General features: G+C 42.9%; 1 protein-coding gene across 3 annotated transcripts in view; it reads left to right on the forward strand.

The window, feature by feature from the left end:
- Positions 1-7,267: 7,267 nt before the first annotated feature.
- Positions 7,268-18,938, forward strand: part of Mapk1 (mitogen-activated protein kinase 1) — a 63,995-nt gene continuing 52,324 nt past the window's right edge. For 2 of the 3 annotated variants that reach the window (XM_028779650.1, XM_028779652.1), the window contains exon 1: positions 7,488-7,609. In XM_028779650.1, coding sequence (XP_028635483.1) covers positions 7,503-7,609 — 107 coding nt within the window. In that variant the 5' untranslated portion in view covers positions 7,488-7,502. Of the gene's footprint in view, positions 7,610-18,938 lie in introns of all 3 variants that reach the window. The other variant, XM_028779651.1, reaches the window with a different exon arrangement.

Consider the following 18,938-nt stretch of genomic DNA (forward strand, 5'->3'; position numbering starts at 1 on the left):
CAGCGCTGACCTGAATGTAATCCACAGCTCCCTCTGTGACTAGGAAGAGGACTCATTGCCTCCAAGGTGACATGAATAACTCCTGACCACTTATGGTGGTCGTGCTTTTTACTATGATGACAGCTGATAGGTCATTGACCCAGTCTCCCAATGGAGCATGAGAAATCCTCTGGGTGGCTCCTTATTCTCAAATACAGAGAGGACCTTAAGTCAAACTAAGGAAAGCTGAATAGAGTATGGGCTTCAGTAAAGAATAGTGTATTGACAACGGTTTGCTGATTGTGGAATGAGAGTATCACATTCTGATAAGAAGCTAATAATGAAGGGGCACTGTGGACTTTTCCTAGGACTTGTACAAAATACCTGACAGAATCACCTCATGGGAAGGGTTTATTTTGGCTCTACTTTCCTGGCAGCGTAGCACATTGGTGTCCTTGGCAACTGAAGGGACTCCTGCCTATTAAGACTTCTATCTCGCCGGGCGGAGGTGGCACACACCTTTAATCCCAGCACTTGGGAGGCAGAGGCAGGTAGATTTCTGAGTTCGAGCCCAGCCTGGTCTACAGAGTGAGTTCCAGGACAGCTATACAGAGAAACCCTGTCTCGAAAAAAAAAATGTTCTCATAATTCTGATAGCAACAGCTGGCAAGTCACACACTGAAATCTCCTATAGGTTAATTCGACCACATGCCACATAAGCACTGATTTCTAAATTAGAATCTTACATGTCAAGCATATCAATACATCAGTTCTTTAAAATATTTAGGACAGGAATCTAGAGAGATGGCTTAGCTGTTAAGAGCAATGCCTGCTGTTCCAAAGGAGCCAGCTAGCAATCATCTGTAACTGCAGTCTCTTGGAATCCAATGCCCTTTTCTGGCTTCCAAGGGCACCAGGCAAACGTGTAGTACATGGACATATATGCAAGGAAAACACATAAAAAATAAAAATAAGAAAAAATATTTAGATCAGGAAGCAACTTGATATTAATGAAGACCACTAGGCCAGAAATTAAAATCCCAAACTAGGTTTTTGAGAATTACACAGAAAGAAGCAGTAACTATTGAGTATCATGTACCAAGCCTATTCAAAGCTACATACTGTGACTGCATTTTTTGGCTACTTTATTGGGTTCTTCTAACTACCACCCTTCCAACCCTCAGCACTAGGTAGCAAGAAAGAAGGTTAGAAGGGAAGGGGCTCATAGATCTCTTAAGACAACTTCCTGCTGATTAGGGGCATTGAGTTCCTAGGGTCAAGTCTAGTCTTTGTCATCAAGATATTTTCAACCAATAATCCAGCAAAATAGCAAACCAGCAATCCAGCAAACACAAGAGCAGCAGCAGGGGGCAACAGGGGAGAAGGAGGAGGAGCAGGGGGAGGAGGAGGTTTTGGTTGGTTGGTTGGTTGGTTGGTTGGTTGGTTGAATTTTAAATTTTATTCTATGTATATAGATGTTTTGCCCACACATTCCACATGTGTGCAGTCTCTGCAGAGACCAGAAGAGGATAACAGATCCTGTTGGGAGCATCATGTGTGTGCTGAGAATTGAATCTGGATCCTTTGAAGAGCAGCAAGTGCTCTTAACCATTGAGCCATCTCTCAAGCTCCTAACTGAAGTGTTTTGTCAGTCAGTGTTCCCACTTAACTGTTATTGCCCCTCCAGAGCTTTTAAATCATTTATGTGGTATCATACCTTATTAATCTGTTTTACCAACCATAGTTTTTTTGCCTGGCTCCTTGCTATCTTGATATCAGTTCAAAGGTCCAGCCAAAACTCCTGATTATCTGGGAAGTATGAAAGGATCGTAAGGCACAAGGTTCAATCCCCAGGAGCAAAAAGAGAAAAGGAAGTTGGGAGTCAGGGGATGTATAGGACTAAATCTGTTATAGACAGACCAATCCCAGGAGAAGGAGAAACAACTGTTGGAAGGAGTCAAAACAGTGTGCAGACTCAATGAGATGCCTCAACTGGCTTTAACTAACCCAGTGGTTACACAAAATCTTTGCTCCTCAAACTTTACAAGTATACTTAAATAACCTGGAGTCTTGTTCAAAGGCAGATCTGGATTCAGGAAGTTTGAGATAGGGCCTGAGATGCTACATTTCCTGAATCTGCCGTGAGACACACCTGAAGAGGGCATCAGATCCCATTACAGATGGTTGTGAACCACCATGTGGTTGCTGAGAATTGAACTCAGGTCTTCTGGAAAAACAATCAATGCTCTTAACCACTGAGCCATTTTTCTAGCCAGAGATACTACATTTCCAACACACTCAGAAATGCTGCTGCTGCTGCTGCTGCTGCTGATGCTGCTGCTACTGCTGTTGCTGCGCTAGGTCTGGAAACCATACTTTTGAGTAACAAAAATATATTAAAGAAATATTAGGACTGCAGAGAGGGCTCAGTCAGTAAAATGCTTGCTACAAAAGCAGGACAATCTGAGTTCAGATCCCCAGCACCACATAAAAGCCTGGCCCAGCAATATGCAAGCATGCCCCCCCAACCCCCGCACGTGTTGTAGAAATGAGAATTCTAAGTTTCAGCGAGCAGCTGTCTTAAAAACTAAAGCAGAGGCCGGGTGGTAGTGGCGCACGCCTTTGATCCCAGCACTTGGGAGGCATAGGCAGGCAGATTTCTGAGTTAGAGGCCAGCCTGGTCTACAGAGTGAGTTCCAGGACAGCCAGGACTACACAGAGAAACCCTGTCTCGGGGAAAAAAAAAACAAAACCAAAAACAAAAACAAAAAAACAACTAAAGCAGAGAGCAAAAGAGGAAAACACCTGAGGTCAACCTCTGGCCTCCACATTTATAGATATAGACAAGTGCATTTATACACACGTGCACATATATGCATACACCTCAAACATGTAATGGAACCAAAAGAAACTTTGAATATATTCATATACGTGAAATTCTGTGAGAGTTTGTGACTGGTAGTACTTACAGTCAGGAGTGAGGTAAACCATATATTGAATAAATCTTCTACCACAGAGCAACACCTAGCCTAAAGGTACTGTCATAGCTATAGTTCCACTTTGTACTTATGTGATGGTAACACTATCCACTAGATACAAGATGAGGAACAGGTTTGGGTGGATAGATAGTAATAAGATAACATTTATTGGGTATATAATATACTCTGCACCAGGCTCTTTGTGTGTTATTTTATTTACTCTGTAGGACATGTTTATGAGGTGGGTATTATTGCAACCCTTCATAAGCCTGAGGAAATTGAAACGAAGGTCTTATCGATTAACTACTGGTAGTTTGTATGTATATAGCTAATGTAAATGTGGGAGGTCACATAGCACTGCGAGGTGCCGTAAGTACGTTGATCTGGGGCTCAAGAAGAGTTATTCTTGGGCCAGTGAGATGCCTCAGAAAATAAAGGTGATTGCCACAAAACCTGACGACCTGAGTGTGGTTACCAGAGCTCACATGGTAGAAGATGACAAATAATTCACTGACTTCTACAGCCCTGCTGTTTTAGCATGCCCTGTCCCCCACCTCCACCACCCCACCACGCAATAAATAAACAAGTGCAAAAACAAAGAGAAGAAAGTTGTTCGGAGCCAGGCATGGTTGCACACGGACATTTAATCCCAGCACTCTGGAGGCAGAAGCAGGCAGAGCCCTGAGTTTGAGACCAGTCTACAGAGGGCTAGAAAGAGAAACCCTGCCTGGGGGGTGGGGGCGGGGAGGAGGTGGTGGTGGCCGTGGTGGCAAAACACACCAAAGAGAGAGTGTGTGTGTGTTATCAGAGCAACAGAAATCTAGGAGGAATTAAGACACTGGGGTAAATGAAATGATACAAGGAGAATCACAATCAGACCTTCCAACAGCTGCCAGGCTTGTTTTATTTCCCTTTAGCATTTAGTTACTACACAAATTTTTACCAAGAAATCTGAAAATCAATATTTAGGGTTTTTCTCTTTCTTTCTCTCTCTCTCTCTTTCTTCCTTCCTTCCTTCCTTTCTTTTTTTCTCTCTTTCTTTTTTTCTTTTCTGAAACAGGGCCCATCTCCTGTAGCTCAGACTGGCCTCAAATTGTTTTGTAGCCAAGAATGACCTTGAACTCCTGACCCATCACCTCTACCTTCTGAGAGTTCCCTCCAACTATTGATGTCTACCCCAATTCTAGTGCTGGTTTTTAGCTTTTTAAATAAGTAAATTTATCTTCTGCTAAGATATTATTAGTTTGTTCTTTATCCCTAAAATGTAGCAACTTTTGGCAGCTGGAGAGATGGTTCAGCAGTTAACAGCCCCTGCTGCTTTATTTTTGGGATATGTATAGTTTGAACTATTATTTTCTTTCTTGTTTTTAAAGACAGGGTCTTAGTGTGTAGCCCTGCTGGGCAAATGATGTGATTAAAGGCATGGAATACTATCCTAGATTATTTTCTTTCTTAATGGATTTGATGATTTTGTAAACTTTCCTAAAGTCCACTTTTTATATTGCTGACTTGCTCTTCTGTGTCATCAGATAAGTTTACTGTTTCAGCTGCTAATTGTATGTTGGTTAGTGGGATTTTAATTTCATGATACTATCCATCTTTAAAAAATACATTTTAGTAGAACCATGATATTAGGTGCCTTCTGAAATAGATTCTGCTGAATGGATTAATACATTTTGAAAGACTAATAAATCCAAAACCTAAGGCTAAGTATGCACTCCACCACTAAAGGACACTCCAGTTCTTCAATTTATTATTAAAGATTTACTTTTTTATCTTTGGAATTGCCTAGTCATTCTTTATTGATGTCTAGAAGACCAGACTTGATGTCTCTAAGTTAGATCTCAGTGTTGGCCACACAGAAGTCTGCTTGCAGGGAAGTACCTGAGAGACAGTGGTAGTTACCCACAATCTCATTATCTCTGCTTTTCTGGGCACCCACCAAGTTTAAGATTCCAATTTCATTTTTCAGTTTAGTGGTGTTTGTGACTGGTTCTGACCCATGACATCAAGCTTGCTTTCCAAATCTTTTTTTTTTTTTTTTTTTTGGTTTTTCAAGACTGAGTTTTTCTATGAGGCCCTGGCTGTCCTGGAACTCACTCTGTAGGCCAGGCTGGCCTCGAACTCAGAAATCCACCTGCCTCCCAAGTGCTGGGATTAAAGGCGTGCGCCACCACTACCTGGCATTGTTTTCCAAACCTTGTTCAGATGTTTCAGCCAATCTAACTGTATTGTGTTTCAGTATGCCAATCTGTGATAAAATTTTTCCTCGGGAGACATAACACTCATCTCCTCACTACAAATAGGAGCTCACAACAGACCAAAGTGTGGGTACTGCTGAAGTTGAAGAGTGTTCTTCCAAGTAAGTTTGTCTAAACTACTACCAGGGACCTGGCAGGTTTTGCCTCTTCCAGGTAGCTGGTCTCCAGAGTCTCTGCAGCTCGCCTGAGCTCCATGTCAGAGGGACTCTCAGTGTCTATTGCTTACCCTGGTGGGAGCAGTCTAGTGAATCTGGTCAGTTTCAAGGACTTCCTGAAACTCTTTTGAGTTTTTTTTTATTGGTTTTGGGTTTTTTGAGCCAGGGTTTCTCTGTGTACTCTTGGCTACCCTGGAACTCACTCTGTAGACCAGGGGGGCCTCCAATCCATAGGAGATCTACCTGCCTCTGTCTCACAAGTGGTGCAATTCAAGGTGTGAGGCTCCATACTGCCTTCCTCCTTTTAGTTTTTTACCTTACTATTTAAGGAGCTTCCCTTCAGTGTTAGCATTCTTTCTAAACTCCACCTCCACAGTTACCTGGCAACAGCCAGGTATGCTCCACCCCGAAGTTACCTGCCAAGAGCCAGGTAGGCCAACCCACTATAAAGGGGGCTGCTTGCCTCCTCCACTGTCTGTTTCTCTCTTGCTCTCTTAGGCTCTTCCCTTCCTCTTTCCTTTCCTTATCCCCTCCTCCCCTCTCTCCACGTGCTCATGGACGGCCTCTGCTTCTCTACTCTCTCCTTCTCTGCCTCAACTACCTGCCTAACTCCCCTCTTCATGCCCTGAATTAACTCTATTCTATACTATACTGTCATGTGCCTGCTCCCTCATGGGGAAGAGATGCCTCTGCATGGGCCCACTGAGGCACCCCATTCCCCCATACCTCACCACACCTCCATAGAACATAACCCCTCTGTCTTTATCTTTTTATAAACACATCATATGGTGCCGTGACACATGGCTTTTTATTTCTTCACAACACTAAAGTACAAATAATGTATTTTGTCTGTCTTTTCACTCTGGAAGTGTGGCTGACTCCAATGCTGTAGGTATTCAGCAAATCTTCTTGAACAAACCTCTAACTAGGGGATTCAATGTCTTGTGTTTCGGTTTCCACTTATTTATGTCTCACACAGTTAGGTGTGTATCACAAGCTAAGAAGGTAGATATATGTAGTTAGTATAACAAAAGTTATATTTTATTATGCTGAGTGTCGTCATGCAAGGTTTACACTCTAATGAATTTCAAACAGTCCTAAGCCTGTCTCCCCAAGGCTATACACCTGTGTGACCTCTCAGCTTCAGTTCAGGTCTAATCTCTAACGGAAGTCTAATTTGAGTCTAACAAATCTCTAATTTGAGGGTCAGGATCCTGGGGGGGAGATTCTCTAGCAACAGACCAGATCAAGGTGCATCTCTCCAGATGTGTACAGCAAAGCATTGCTTTTGGTCTCTGCTTATATTCTGTCCAATGGGCATCATGGGGTTCTAGGACTGTATCTGGTTATCTTGCGTGAGTGATGTCACTGGGCTCTAGTTATCAGGAGCAGCCTTGAGTGCTGTGGGGTTCCTGACTAATCTGTATATATGTCTAAAAGGCATTTCTTTTTATTATTCTCATTACAGGGTGAAAATATTTTTCTGGGTCTGGGTCATGCTTTTTGGTTTCTGTCTCACTCCAATGGTCTAAGTTCATCAGAGTGCAGAATTTGGGCCACGTATTCCTAGAGGTCTGTCTCTGGGGTCCCGTGGCTGGTGTGTAGTGAATCCTCTGGTCTCAGGCCAAGTCCCTGGTCCCGTGTGAGTTCGTTCTGGACCAGGCACAGCACTGGGACAGTGGTGGGACTCTGTGGGGTCGATATGCCTAAGGTCCAAAGTAGCTTTCTAGAGCTACTCAGCGCTTGGTTCTCTGAACGCACGTGACGTCCCTCCCCCACAGCCGCAGTGCTCCTGCCTTACCCCGGCTGCTTCCGCCGGCCCGCGAGACTCCGCCCTCTCTGCCAGGAGAAGCCAATCATCACGCACGCCCTTGGCTCCGCCCTAGCGCCCTTCGACGCGAGCCCTTCCCTCCTCCCACTCGCTGCCCGCCCGTCAGGCAGGAAGGCAGGCAGTAGTTCCATCCGCAGTTGGTTCTCTTCTCTGTGTTGTCCTCCTTCCTCGTTCACGATCGCCGGCGGTAGCGACTACACGGGCGGCGGCGCGGTTCCTGCGGGAAACGCAGCACAAGCCGAGAGCGGCAGCCGCGAAGCGTTGAGCCCAACGCGGCGGCGGCGGCTGTGCAGCCAACATGGCGGCGGCGGCGGGCCCGGAGATGGTCCGCGGGCAGGTGTTCGACGTCGGGCCGCGCTACACCAACCTCTCGTACATCGGAGAAGGCGCCTACGGCATGGTTTGGTGAGTGTCTGCGCTGGTTTGCAGGCCTGGCCACACGCGGTCACCCTATGCCCCCAGCCTGTGGCTGATCTGGACGCAGCCGCGGCCCTTCCCGCGCCTTGGCCTCGCGTTCCGCGGCGCCCCAGACTCCTGGCTTCTCCTTGGCTCGCACTTCTGGAGCTCTGGGGCGGGGTCCCGGAGCCCGTCGAGGCTTAGGTGTTGCCCCGCTGCTTCCTGAGCTGACCCTCGTTTGCAGTTGGAGGGGCGTCCCTGACTGAGGCCAGGACTCGAAGACTCCCGGTATTGGTCTCAAAGCGTACTTTCGAGGCTTCTCCCTCGGGACGGGAACGGAAGTGCACCGTGTCCCCTAATTTATAGCATTATACCCGCCGCCTTTTGACATTAGATTAAAACCAGGAATTCCATTAGATGCTTGTCGGTGGTGGCGGCGGCCATGGTTTTGCAAGCCAGAATAATGGGCTTGTGTGCTGAACACTAAAATATTTTTCTTCTCTCCTGTGTACGTGGACAGCATTCACAAAACATCTAAAGTAGAGCTAATGATGCGTTTTACCTCAGGCTTTCTAAAAAGCATTAATGACACATAGTTGGTTGTGGACATATTGAAATCTTGAAGTTTCAAAATGGATTTAAATATCATACCGATTGTTTTTCAGGAAGGATAAGCCAGCATCGTTCTTAGAATTACTAAGAAGTATTTGGAGTTAGGCCTAATTTGACTTTAAATTACCCCGTCGTTACCCTCATGAGTACTCTCTTAACAGTGTAAATGTATCCATACGTTTTAGCCCAATTACTGTGCTAGTTTACCCTTAACGTTTTAGTGTTCAGTATATATACACAGCCCTAATAGTGTTTTCAGGGTCACTTGCAGGATTTCTTGCATGTGGAATGACGAAGTGTCTTAATTGTCTTAATTAAAACAAGTTCGTTTATCGAAGGTCTCTGAAATAGTTTAATTTTACTTGGATAGCCATCTTGAGGAAAGAGAGGACACTCTTTTCCAGATAAGGTATTGAAAGGAGGTCTTTTTCCCAAGGGCGAAGAACTAGAATCAGGCTTTGCTATACAAAGATCCTGTTTTAAATGCTTTAGCTCTTCAGCTATTGCACATGCCTTTCCTTGATTTATTAATAATCTCAGGACTTCAGTATATTTTCCCTGATGAACAAGTCTATTTCAGAAATGCATTCAAATTTGAATGGTCATAATTTTAGAAATGCCAGAAAAGATGTGTTTTCACCAATTGTGAATAGAATAATTGACATTCTTTTTTAAAAGACTCATGAATAGTTGTATGTTTCATAGTATACAGTTAGGAAGGTAAAAGTGAACTAGACCTGTGAGTCCAAAGAGAAGTGAGCTCACAGTTACCTCTTGTAAAGTATAAGACCTTATAAAGGAATGGGAAGTCCTGCCACATCACATCTGCCTTGCGTTTATTACTGCCCTTGCACCTGCTGGTAAATATGCCAGTAACTTTTATTATTGATACTCATGATTACCAACCATAGTCTCATTTATTTAAAAAAAAAACCTATTTAAATAGGGACAAAAAATTTTGGAATATGTCAGTTTTACCCACACACTCCTCACCACCCTGATAAGATGGTTTATTATATTCTGTTGCTGTTGACCTTTGAAGTTTCCACTTGCTGTGCAGAATTCTTTTTAAAATTCAAATTTTAAGGGCTAGAGATGTGACTAGTTAAGAGCACTGGCTGCTCAGGTTCAGTCCCCATGGCAGCTCACAACTGTCTGTGATTACAGAAGATGAGATGCTCTCTTAGACATTCATTCAAGTGAAACGGCCACAGCTCTGGCTGCTCAGGTTCAGTCCCCATGGCAGCTCACAACTGTCTGTAATTACAGTTCCAGAAGATGAGATGTTCTCTTAGACATTCATTCAAGTGAAACGGCCATTTGCATAAAACAAATAAAATTATTTTTTTTATTTTTAGACAAGGTTTCTCTGTGTATTCTCCCTGGCTGTCCTGGAACTCTGTAGACTAGGCTGGCACCTGCCTCTGCCTTCTTGACACCTATAAATTTTAATTTCTAAGAAAAATGAAGAAAGATATAATTGGAAATTAAATCTTAGCATCAGCCTTTTATCTCCAGATTGATAACATATCTTAGTATTTATTTAGTTTTTGTTTTTTGTTTTTTGTTTTTTCTTTCTCGACAGGGTCTCTCTATAGCCCGGGCTGTCCTGAAACTCACTCTGTAGACCAGGCTGGCCTCGAACTCAGAAATCCGCCTGTTCCTGCCTCCCAAGTGCTGGGATTAAAGACATGCGCCACCACTGCCCGGCCTTATTTAGCATTCTTAATTGTATGTCATTAGCATCTGATTAGTGTTGAGTTTATGAAGGCTTCTTAAGTATCTACTTGAATAGTTGTGATCTTTAAAAAGTTGGAGAGATGGCATAGTGGTTGAATACCTGCTGCTTTTGCAGGACCTAAGCGCAGATCCCTGCATCTACGTTAGGTGACACCCCCAAACACCCCTTGGCTTCCAAGGGCATCTGCACGAATGTGGTGCATAGAAGACTCACTAGGGTACACACACTAAAAACTGAATTTAAGAATAACTCTTTAAGTTGGGCGGTGGTGGTGCACACCTTTAATCCCAGCACTTAGGAGGCAGAGGCAGGCGTATTTCTGAGTTCGAGGCCAGCCTGGTCTACAGAGTGAGTTCCAGGACAGCCCGGGCTACACAGAGAGACCCTGTCTCGAAAAAAACAAAACAACAAAAAAGAAAGAATAACTCTTTAAAAAAATTATTTAAGGGATTTTCAGCTGTTCTTTAGCAAGCTTTCCCTAAAGCAGTGGGGAATTGTGACTGTTCAAGTTCCCTTCTAATCATTATGTAGAAGACAAAAAGATAAGATGTCCCATGGGAGGTGCAGGGGTAGATAGCTCAGCGGTTAAGAGCTCCAACCAGGATTTAGTTCCTAATAGCCTGTAACTCCAAGTAATCTTGATGCCTCTGACCTCTTATGGGTTCCTCTGTGTGTGCACACATATGTATTATATGAATACACATAATTAAAAATAAAATGTTTTTAAAAGAAGACTGGGGTTTGAGTTGGGCATTTAAGAGTGGGTGTGATTTTGATAGACAGATAATAGGAACAAGTAACAGCTTGAGCTCTTGAGTCTAATCTTAGAAAAGTATTTAGGTAAAACACTGTAGAGAACTCTATAAGAAAAGTCGGTGGGAAGGAAAGCATTGATGTTTTTGAGAGTCATAGGCAAATTTTAATTTCGGTAGTGATACAGCAATCAGGCCAAGGTAGCCATCTCAGGATGTATTAATTCAGTGTCAGTGGAGATGAGGAATCTTGAGCTGACAGAATCAGTCACAAGAGGTCTTGTGGAAAGTCATAAGAGATTTAACAAAGACAAGGTAGTTATAAAGTGGGTTTAGGCTTACAGATTGTGGAGCTAAAACGAGACAAGTGTAGGACTGGTGCTGTCATCCAAGAGAGGGGATACTGAAGGCAGAGCAGGTTTACCATGGAGAGACAGAGTCTGGAAAGGTGGCTCAACATTAAGAGAATTTGTTCTTGCAGATGGCTTGGGTTCAGTGGTAGCTTGCAACTGCCCTTAACCCTGGTTCCAGGGGATCTGACCTCCTTTTCTGGCTTCACAGGCACATGATGGACTAACATAAGCAGGCAAAACATACAGAAAAAAAAGAATCTTTAAAAAAAACCTTTCTATATAGTGAATAATAGTTAAAATCTTGAGTAGAGAAGTACAGATTATTATTTGAGGCACTGGTTTCTTAAAATTGTAAACATGTAAACATGCATGTTCAGACATCTTTTTGGTTTAATATTTAGGAGATTTTCAGAAGGGTTCATGATCCCCAGTATGGGTAAGAACCACTGACAGAACAGGAAGAATAAAAGCATCACTAGCAAGAAGAGAGAAACCTGAGCTGGGCTGTATAGAAGAATGGCAAGTGTCAGAATAAAGAAATGGAAGTTGTGTTCTAGGTTGTCTTCTAAGATAACTGTTTTAAAGAAGATCTTTTTAAAAATATTTATTTATTTACTTATTTTATGTAGTGAGTACACTGTCACTGTTTTTAGACACTAGAAGAAGGCATCAGATCCTATTACAGGTGGCTGTGAGCTATCATGTAGTTGCTGGGAATTGAACTCAGGACCTGGAAGAGCAGTCAGTGCTCTTAACCTCTGAGCTATCTCTCCAGCCCCCTAAAAAAAGTCTTAAAAAAAAAAAGTGTGTCTGTCTGTCTGTCTGTCCTTGAAGGCCACAGGCATTTGTGAGTCACTTGATGGCAGTACTGAAAACCAAGCTGGAGTTCTCTGCAAGAACAGCAACCACCCTCAAACCCTGAGCTATTGCTCCAGCCCTGGATGAATTTAATTTTGAAATACTGTGTTTCTGTACGTGACAGAGGGGTTGGGAGATTCTTAATTTAAGGTCAGGCTAATGGAAGGGGTGAGAGGAGGAGCTCTGAGAAGTAAAGGGGTGTGGGGTATCTAGGTATCAACAAAAGGCAAGTTATAGAGAGGCCAGGAACTGTGGTGAAAGTATGGTGAAAGGGACCAGGAAACCAAGACTTGATATTGTCACAGGGACCCAGGGATCTGGTAGTCATTAAAAGGTTATTACAGGAATCATGCAGCCTGAAGACAAGCCATTATTATTCCTTACACTTAAATAAAGAGATGGTTCCTGTCAGAATTCTATTATGTTCCTTTTCTTTATAGTGCAGTATTCCATTCTTTTAAGATTTTGTGTTTAAAGCATTCACTTCTATGTCACTTATTTTGCATTTTGTTTTGATGTGTGTGTGTTTTAAGAAGTATGCATCATCTAACCCTCAAGCAAAGCTGATGAGCTTTTCTTTTGTTCTTTCCTATGAGGTGACTGAGAGCATTTAGGAAGCTTGCTCTGGGACATAGCTAGAAGCATGAGTCAGTGGGACACGACAGAGGCCAGGAGTATAACTCAGTGGAAGAGGGCTTGGGCCTGGTATATGTGAGGGAACCTATCCTGTCTGGTCCCTGAGTGATATTCAGAAGATTTTAGGGTTGGGGTGGGGGTACTGCAAATATAGCTCTGTGTGGTGCTTGCTTAGCGCCAATAACAAAGCTTTATTTATGTTTTCTTGCATCTCATTTTAGCCTTCCTTAAAACTTTTCATACAAAGTCATTTGCTCAAAAAGTGCTTATCAAGCACACAATTCACTTGGTTCCTGCATGGTAGTAACTTTGTATGAATAGGTTATACTTGGGCAATAGCACAGACTGCTAGTGCTGTACAGGAGGGATACTGGGTAATAATGGAAGGCCTTGCGGATGTTTAAGCTCTTTTTTTTTTTGGTTTGGTTTGTTCGAGACAGGGTTTCTCAGCCCTGGCTGTCCTGGAACTCACTCAGTAGACCAGGCTGGGCTCGAACTCAGAAATCCGCCTGCCTCTGCCTCCCAAGTGCTGGGATTAAAGGCGTGTGGCACCACCGCCCGGCTTAAGCTCGTTATTAAACTATTAGTTTACCTTTAAAAATGCTTTCTAGGCAGAGAGAAACAATACATGCAAAGGCATGGGAGCATGCAAACAACACATGTGGTCAGGAAAACCACAGATGGAATGGCTACAGTAAAGGACACCTTGGGGGGAAGAGCCTGTGGTTATGACAGCTGGGAGGTTGGACTGGATATTATAGAAGACTAGGGAATCAAGGGATGGCCCTCTTCTCTGCAGTTCTTTATAAAATTTATGGGTTTGCCTGCTCTGTGTATCCTTGCGTTTATTTCTGTTTTGTGTGTGTTTTGAGAAAGGGTCTAGTAGCTCAAGCTGGCCATTGACTCACTGTGTAACTCAGGATGATTTTGGACTCTGGCACAAATAGGGTGTGCTGCCACACCCAGGTTAGAATTCAGAAACTCAAATGTAGCTGTAAACTAACAAGTCTAAAAATGTGAGGAGGCCTGCTCACATAAACATCAGAAATGTAGGGTTTGTGAACAGTCTATAGATTATATTTTTAGGCCCTAAGGTACTCTTGGTAGTTAGCTCTGTTACCCTGTTACATGAATTTACTTGGATTATTTTCAGTTTTTAGATATTATAAAGGTTCTTGTGAAAAACATCCAAGTTTCCCAGGCAACCATATGTACTTACTAATTAAAAAGAGTTGAAGCTGAGCAAGGTAATCTAGCCCTTTAATTAAGCATTGGGAGGTAGAGGCAGGCAGGGCTCTGAGTCCAAGGCCTAGCCTTGTCTACATAGTGAGACCTTGTCTCAAAAAAACAGAACAATTGAGGGGAAAAAAGAGACAGTAAAAGCAATATAAAAACAAACAAACAAACAAAAAACAGTTGAAGGCTGAGAAGATGGCTCAGTGAGTAAAGGGGTAAAAGTTTTTTGCAAACTTGCTGATGTGAATTGGGACCTTTGGAATGGAATCCATGTAAAAGCTGTGTAAAAATACATGATAGCATGTGTTTGTAATTATAGCACGCCTGAACATCAAGTTGGGAGGTGGGGACAAAGGATTACCTTGGAAGCTCATGGGTTACCTAGCCTGGAGTATCCAGCAAATGACAAAAAAAAAGACCCTGCTTGAAATAAGGTGGAGGGCCAGGACCAGCCATTGAGGTCCTCTGACCTCCACGTGTGTGTCTTCACACAGATACACAAATAAGTATTTGAAAATGTGTCTTTCCCTGAATGCTACTTGCTGTGCAACCTTAGAATGGTCTTTGTACCTTTGCATTCCTTCTCACTTTGGAAAGTTTCCACTAGTAAGGCTGACTGCCTGACCTTTGAAATGGTCCACTCTGTGTGAGGAGAAAGATGCCAGGAGGATACTGACTTGAGGCTTTATGTAATGTGAGCAGAACCACTAGATAAAGTTACAGACAACTAAGTGAGAGGTTCCTCATTGACAAAAAAAAAAAAGAGTTCCGTCTGGGATTTTCAAACTGTCACCTTTCCAAGGGCTGTCAGAGCCTTCACTCACAGGAAACCTTATGAACAAAACCTAATGGGTGACATTCTTCCCTTTTGAAGCATCAGCACTTTGGCCTTTCCTTCTCTCCCCCCTTTTGTTTTCTTTTCAGTTATCTATTAACCTTCACACATAATTACTAGGACCAGATGCATCAGGCAAGGGTTCTGTTTTAAATGCATCAAAAAGTCATCCACAGGCTAGGTTATTTTCTCCAAGGTCCCTGTGGTGGTTTGAATGAAAATGTCCGCTGTAGGTTCATGCATTTGAATACTTGGTTTGCAGTTGGTGACATTGTTTGCGAAGGTTTAGAAGGTATGACCTTGTTGGAAGAAGTGTGTCTCTGGAGGTGGGCTTTGAGAATTTAATGCCTGGTACCATTCCCTCTGTTTCCTACTTTGTGTTTCAGGATGTGAAATCTCAGGCTGCTGTTTGAGCTAACATGCTTGCTGCCTGCAGCCACGCTGTTACTGCCATTGTGGATTTTTGCCCTACTGGAACCATGAGCCAAAGTAATCTCTTCCTTAAGTTACCTACCTTGGTCATGGTGTTTTCTCACAGCAGAGAAGTCTTAGGGCAGGCTCTGAAATCAGGAACCTGTGGCTAGTAGAAATTTAAAAAGTGGGGTGTTAGCCAGGCGGTGGTGGCGCACACCTTTAATCCCAGCACTTGGAAGGCAGAGGCAGGCGGATTTCTGAGTTCGAGGCCAGCCTGGTCTACAGAGTGAGTTCCAGGACAGCCAGAACTACACAGAGAAACCCTGTCTCGAAAAAACAAACAAACAAAAAAGAATAAAAAGTGGGGTGTTGCAGGATATGCAACAACCAGCTAATAGACTAAAGTTGTAAACTTGCCTTAGTTCATGTAGTTTTGTTTTCATGCTCTACAACTAATGAACCTGAATAGTAGGTTAGGAGCAACTATCCTTGAAGTGAAACCCTTTCAGTTTTCTGCTTACCTTCTTAATGGCCCTAACTATATGTAGACCTGGCTAGCCTCAAACTTGGAGGATTAGGGGAGTAACTCGTGCCACTGCCTACTGAGTAGTACTGGGATTACAGGCACGATTGAATATGCCCAGGAGAGGGGTGGGGGGCTGTGCGCACACGAAGGGGAGAGAGACGGAGGGCAGGGGAGGGAGGGAGAGGGAGAGAGAGAGAGCAAGAGACAGAGAGAGTGCGTGCTTGCATGTATGTGGAAGGTCAGGAGTTAATGTCAGTAGTCTTCCTCTGTTGTATTCCACCTTTGCAGCAGGCTGAGTAGTAACTAGAGTGCCACCTGTCTTTTGCCTTTTCTTTGTTTCCTTCCTCTCTTCCTTTTTTTTTTGTTTTGTTTTGTTTTTCGAGACAGGGTTTCTCTGTGTAGCCCTGGCTGTCCTGGAACTCACTCTGTAGACCAGGCTGGCCTCGAACTCAGAAATCCGCCTGCCTCTGCCTCGCAAGTGCTGGCATCAAAGGCGTGCGCCACCACCACCCGGCTTTTTTTTTACTATTTTTTTTTTTTTTTATAAAGGCATGGTATCACTGAACTTGAAAATCATCCCATTGCCTAGACTAACTGACCAGTGAGCTCTAGGAATTATTTGTGTCCACCTTCCATGTGCTAGGGTTACAGGTATTCAACAGGTATACAACTGACTTTTTATGTGGTTCTGAGGATCTGAATTCAGGTCCTTAGACTTGCTTGTTCAGCTAGTGTTCTGCCTGCTGAGCCACATCCCATAGTCCTCAAGAGACATTCTTGACCATATTTTCTAAGGTTAGTGTTCCTGCCACTTGGCTGCAGTGTTCATTTCAGCATTTTGTCTAGTTTATAGTGTTGCTTCAGTGCAGTAAGAATAGCATAGATTTTGTTCAGTTACATGCAGCTGTGGGAAATTATCCAACATTCGTATTTTGTGAGGAGTGTAAGAGTGCCAGGGAAGTGTTGAGTGTGAATACCTGTTGTGCTTGTCACCTTTCTCATGACTGACAAAATACCTAGCAAGCAGTTTGGGTGTAAGGTAGCTCAGCAGGCAGAATCCTGACTACCTGACTTGGATCCCTGAGAACCAACTCCTGCCAGTTGTCCTCCTAACCCCACATATATATGTGCCATGTACATGCCCATGTCTATAAAAAAAAATCAATTAACATCAGGTTTTTTTTTTTTTAAGAAAAGGCTGCAGAATAGTTTCACACTGAAAGATTCTACAGACATGATAGTTGTATGTAGTACTCAATTCTAAATTGACACAATTGGCAAGACTAGATTGAAATCTAAACATGATGATTCAAATGTTAATGAGTTTCGAGGTTGCATATTATGTTCGTAAGAAAGGCACATTAAAATATGCATTATTTTGAAGAACTGTATTTAGTTTTTCTCTTAAAAGTTGGTGAGTTACTCTGAGAAAGGTGTTTGTATAACTTATTTGCTGAAACTTGAGAGGAGTTTGCAGACAGTTAGCTAGCTGAAGGAACTTTGGCCTGGAAGTCAGCAGATCCAAATCTAAGTCCCATGCTTCAGCAGATGTGAAAATGTTTGCTTACTTTGGGTGTTGTTTTCAGTCTAGCAGTGCTAAAACCTATCCTAAAATTTATACATTTTCCCCATGAAATCATCCTTGTTTCTATTCCATTGTTTGAATCAGATATTTTTTGTTTGTTTGTTTTTTTGGTTTTGTTTTTTCGAGACAGGGTTTCTCTGTGTAGCCCTAGCTGTCCTGGAACTCACTCTGTAGACCAGGCTAGCCTCGAACTCTCAAACTCAGAAATCCGCCTGCCTCTGCCTCCCAAGTGCTGGGATTAAAGACGTGCGCCACCACCGCCCGGCTGAATCAGATAATTTTAAAAAGAAATTCATACAAGCTGAGACCTTTTCCACAAGTTAGTTTTTCCTTTAGGGCCAAAATACATGATGGTAGGGCATTTTATGTGGCACATGCCTGCAGTCTTTATTTCAGTAGTTGGGAGGTGGAGGGCAGAGACCAGACCAGCATGGTGTGCAGAGCAAGTCCCATCTCAACAGGACAGAAGAAAAAAATGATAACTTAACACACCACTGTCAGAACAGCTAACTGCTATATTAAAACTGTTGTGGGAACAACTGAAAGTTTAGCTAAGTGTGGTAGGGCATTTTTGCCCAGTGTGTTTGAGGCCCCAGAGTTGATTCCCTATACCAGTGGTTCTCAACCTTCCTAATGCTGCAGCCCTTTTATACAGTTCCTCATGTGATCCCAGCCATACAATTTCTGTTGCTTCTAACTGTAATTTTGTTACTGTTATGAGCTGTAATGTAAATATGTGTTTTCTTAGGGTCTTGAAAGGGTTGTTCCATCCCCAGGTTGAGAACCATTGCCTTCTAAAAAACAAACTAGAGTCATCAACATGTTCTTGAGACATTCTGCCTGTGATTACATTTTGCTAGTATTTTTGGGTTTTTTATTATTTTTAACCACACATATGCATGCAGATGCCTCTAAAGGCCAGAGATGTTGGATCTCCTGGAACTGGAGTTAAAAAAACAGTGTGAGCTGCCTGATGTGGGCATAGGAACCCATGTCCTCTAGAAGACGAGTAAGTAAGTGCTCTTAACTGCTAAACCATCTTTCCAGGCCCCTTTTTGTTTATTTGAGTCAGGTTCTCACTTTATAGACCAGGCTGGCTTCAAACTCACATTCGCTTGCCTCTTGCCTCCAGTACTAGGAATAAATTCATGTGCTACCATGCCTATCTCCCATTCCTTTTTGATAATATTTTCAAGTAATCTTTTGGGATAGTCCTAATCATGTACCATTCATTTATTGACAATAAAATATTTTCAAAGAATATAAGAAATCTCTAATGCAAAGAGATCTGGAGAAAAAATAAATTTGATTCTCTTATTACTTCTTTTTTTTCATTGCTTAGGTTTTATTCTTTTTCTTTTTGGTTTTTCAAGGGTGTTTCTCTGTGTGGCAGTGGCTGTTCTGTCTCTGTAGAACAAGCCTGCCTCCTCTGCCTACAGAGTGCTGGGATTAAAGGTGTGTGCCACCACCGCTGGGCTTAGATTTCTTTTTATCTTAACTGTGCTAACCTATCTAGACCCCTGTTACAGAACTGAAAAGGAATAACAGTGGTGGTAAAGGACATTCCTTACTCCTCCTTCTGTTGAAAGTAATTGTTGAAAGATGGCTGGATTTTGGAAGATCAGCAAGGGCAGACAAATAATTTAAGACATGGTGGGCCTTTATTTAGAGGGGAAAAAACCATCCTACAGAGGATTCTTGAGAATTAGAGCTGCCTAGCTGTCTCCTTTCAAGCTGTGGTACTTGTAGGGCAGGGAGAAGGAATGGAGGAAGAAGGTTGAAAAGTTTGG

This window comes from Grammomys surdaster, unplaced genomic scaffold (assembly GCF_004785775.1).
Source record: "Grammomys surdaster isolate TR1022 unplaced genomic scaffold, NIH_TR_1.0 358, whole genome shotgun sequence".
NCBI lineage: Eukaryota > Metazoa > Chordata > Mammalia > Rodentia > Muridae > Grammomys > Grammomys surdaster.